The 3588-nt window shown below is 35.4% G+C and overlaps 1 protein-coding gene across 1 annotated transcript; it reads right to left on the bottom strand.

Moving 5' to 3' along the window:
• Positions 1-847: 847 nt before the first annotated feature.
• Positions 848-1816, bottom strand: LOC101351570 (olfactory receptor 51F2-like). The gene is given in 1 exon segment (XM_012559936.2): positions 848-1816. A coding segment is annotated over 1 exon segment (945 nt). The 5' UTR covers positions 1793-1816.
• Positions 1817-3588: the final 1772 nt, after the last annotated feature.

Here is a 3588-nt window from a genome sequence, read left to right as displayed (position 1 = left end):
AAACCCACCAAGGCTCCCTAACTATCACACAGGAAACCATAAATATGCTTACAAGGTTTATCTATGGGTACAAAAGACAAAAATTTTACCACTGCATTACTTGCAAGCCTCATACTCCAGCTATTTTGCTTCATCTAATGTTTCTTTGGAGCCCTGGTGGCACAGTGGTTAAGAGTTCAGCTGCAAACCAAAAAGTAACCTGTTCCCCAGCTGCTCCTTGGAAACCCTATGGGGCAGTTCTACTCTGTCCTGTAGGGTCACTATGAGTTGGAATCAACTTGACTGCAATGGGTAATGTTTCTTTTGCCTTTCACCATTACACAAGTCCCCACTGGAGGGCAGCAAATACTTTCGGTGGTAAAAGAATATTCCTAAAGAACCTGAGAGCCGGAAAAAGTGGATGGTATACCATATATATCACAGGTCATGAAAGAAAGGTGAACCCAAACTTTAACTACTTTGGACAAGAGGTGTTACTTCGTTTAGTTGGTGTATGAGAAATAAACATAGAAGGGATGTTTATTTGTTTATTTTTAAATTTTATTAGAGCTGAGCATTTTGAAAATTAATTCAAAGTGCATTATTTTGAGCAAAGACAGCATAGAGAGTGGATAATTAATCAGGTATTGGAATAGGGTAGCTGAGAAGTAGTGAGAATCTGAATTAGAATTTCAGTGGTAGAAGAGGAAAGATTGTCTTAGAAAGGATAACTGCCCTGTTGAGATGTTTGAATTGGATGGTGCCTACCTAGATTTACTTAACTTTAAATTTGCATGGATTTATAACTCCGATTTGCGATAAATCTTCACTGTAATTTAAATAAAGGTCCTTGTGGGAACAGTAATGGTTAAATATGAGTTCCTTTGGAACATACAAGTTTAAGCATGGTTTTTTGAATCTGCTTTGTTTTCACACTATAGATGATGGGGTTCATCACAGGAGGGATCAGCAAGTATATACTAACAATGAGGGTGGGCACATATGGTGGAGCATGTTTACCAATGCTGTGAACAAAAGACAGGCTGATCAAAGGTATGTAGAACATGGCTACAGCAGTGACATGAGAGATGCAGGTGCCGAAGGCCTTTTTCCTCTCCTCTGGGGATGCCATGCTGAGAACTGAGCAAATGATCAAGACTTAAGAGAGCAAGATAAAAATGGAATCCACTCCAGCAGTAGAGATAATTGCAGTTAGTCTAAAAGCACTATTGATCTTTGTGTTTGAACATAAGAGCTTCATCACATCAGGGTGAAAGCAGTGGGAGTGATGGAGCACATGGCTGTGGCAGAATGACAGATACTTAAGAAGAAGGACTAATGGTATCAGAATCACAGTCCCCCTTGTAATAACTGCCACACCAATCTGTGCAATCCTTGCATGAGTTAGGATGGTAGCATATCTCAAAGTGTTAGAAATGGCCACAAACCGGTCAAAGGCCATAGCCAGGAGCATTGAAGATTCCATGAAAGTGAAGAGGTGAATGAAGAACATCTGGGATAAGCAAGCATTAAAGCTAATCTCCCTGGCATTCAGCCAGAATATTCCCAGCACTGTTACCAGGGTAGAGATGCATAAGCCAATGTCAGTGGTAGACAACAAGGAGAGGAAATAATACATGGGCTCATGAAGGATAGGCTCAGTGAAGACTACAAACAGGATCAAGGTGTTCTGACAAAGGGCAGTTAAATAGAGGCAGCAGAAGGGGATGGAGATCCAGACATGAGCCCATTCAATTCCGGGGACCCCTGTAAGAAAGAAGCAGGGAGAGGTAGAGTTATAGAAGATTGACATTGTGGTCTGCAGGAACAGAATTCTCTTGTAAGATCTTGACTTTCTAAAATTAGAATTTAAATATTATTTGTAGTTGAGGTTAAATACACATTCAGTAAAGTCAAAAAAACTTAGGAGTACAGCTCAGTGAAGTTTTACATCTGTATGCACGCACGTAACCACTTCCAAGATCAACTGATGGAGCATTATTAGCAAACCAAATGCTTCCTAATGCCCCATCCTTGTCAATGTCCCCTAGGATGGTAGCCATTATCCTGACTTCATTACCATGATTAATTTAGCCTGTTCTTGATCGTTATATAAATGGAATCATGCAGCATATTACTCTTTAGTGTCTGGCTTCTTTCACTCGATACAATGTCTGTGAGATTTATCACTGATATATTTAAATCAGTTCAATTTAATTTTAATTAATTTAACAAAATTTGTTTGGTGTTTATTATTTTCAATCTTGTATTCTTATCAATCATTTTTGGATTAATTTTTTATCCTTCAACTAAATTATAAACTTAACGTTTATCAATATCATCTCATGAGAGTAGGGGGTTATTTAGCTAATCTTTGTTTAGCAGAGTTGTTTGTTCACAGTAAATATTCATTATGTATTTGCCAATTGGTTTCTATTTTATTTGTCCTTCCTGAAATTTTCTGTTTATCCATAATTAGAAATTAAAAATTTACCCTGTTTAGGAAGAAGAGAAACATCCTGGGGTCACTATGAGTCAGAATTGGCTCGATGGCACCCAGCAACAACAACGTAAACCTAAAGAATGCACCCCAGTTAATGTCTGTTCGTCCTGCCTCACTATATGTGTTTACTAAAAGAAAGATGCTTCAGTTCCTATAAGTCTGAAGCTTAATATTCTTCTTAATTTATAAACCTAAAGTACTGCTTTGTTTAACATTATGGAACTTGCCTCTGCTGTCGGAAAAATAAAGTGGCAAATAATCTTTCTTTTCAACACGCATTGCTGGCCCTTAATCTGTTCTTTGATCTCTTGGATATATAATGTTGTGTGAATGATCAAACCATGTTCCATATAATATCTCAAGTATTTTATACAGATTATTTCTTTTAAGTCTCATGACAAACCTATAGAGTGGTATTATTATTACAAATGCATATATTGAGGTTTAGAAGTTTAGGTAAATTCTCCAAGATCATAATACCTGTAGGAGATAAAGCATGGAATCAGTCAGAGAAAATGTGACTTTAGAGCTTGTGCTATTAACAACTACACTACATTCTAATTCTACTTCAATTAATCCTAATATAATTCTGTATCAATACATAAGACTAATGTGAGAGAGACAGCTATGTGTATAAATATATAAAATTTTTATGTTTTATAGTTGAAACAATTTTATTTCATCATTGCATATGTATTGCATGATATGTAAATAAATTAATGAGGCTTATTTTTAGCAAATAACAAGTTTTTAAGCATAGTATTGGGTGTTATAATTAAAATTAATCCATTGTGGAAATAATATTCATTCTAATAATGAAACTATTACTCAAAATATTAAAAAAATGTTTTTTTAAAAATTCCTTTAGAAGCCATCCGAGATGATTTTCATTAAGTATGTCCATTTGTGTATAGTTTCTATTACCTAATTTGACGGCATAGATTATGCATCAGGATGAAAATTAGTTTGACTGTTTCTCCAAAGATAATGTCTATTTCTTCATGCTTTCAATTCTATAGACATTTTATGGTCTACAGCTTTTATTTATTTAGTTTCCTACTTTAAAGTACTTACCTTTATTTCAGACCAATCTCATAATATTAAAT

The sequence above is a fragment of the Trichechus manatus genome, unplaced genomic scaffold (assembly GCF_000243295.1).
Source record: "Trichechus manatus latirostris isolate Lorelei unplaced genomic scaffold, TriManLat1.0 scaffold00417, whole genome shotgun sequence".
Taxonomy (NCBI): Eukaryota; Metazoa; Chordata; class Mammalia; order Sirenia; family Trichechidae; genus Trichechus; species Trichechus manatus.
The sequence above is the reverse complement of the archived record's forward strand: the minus strand, read 5'-3'. Positions and strand labels throughout refer to the sequence as shown.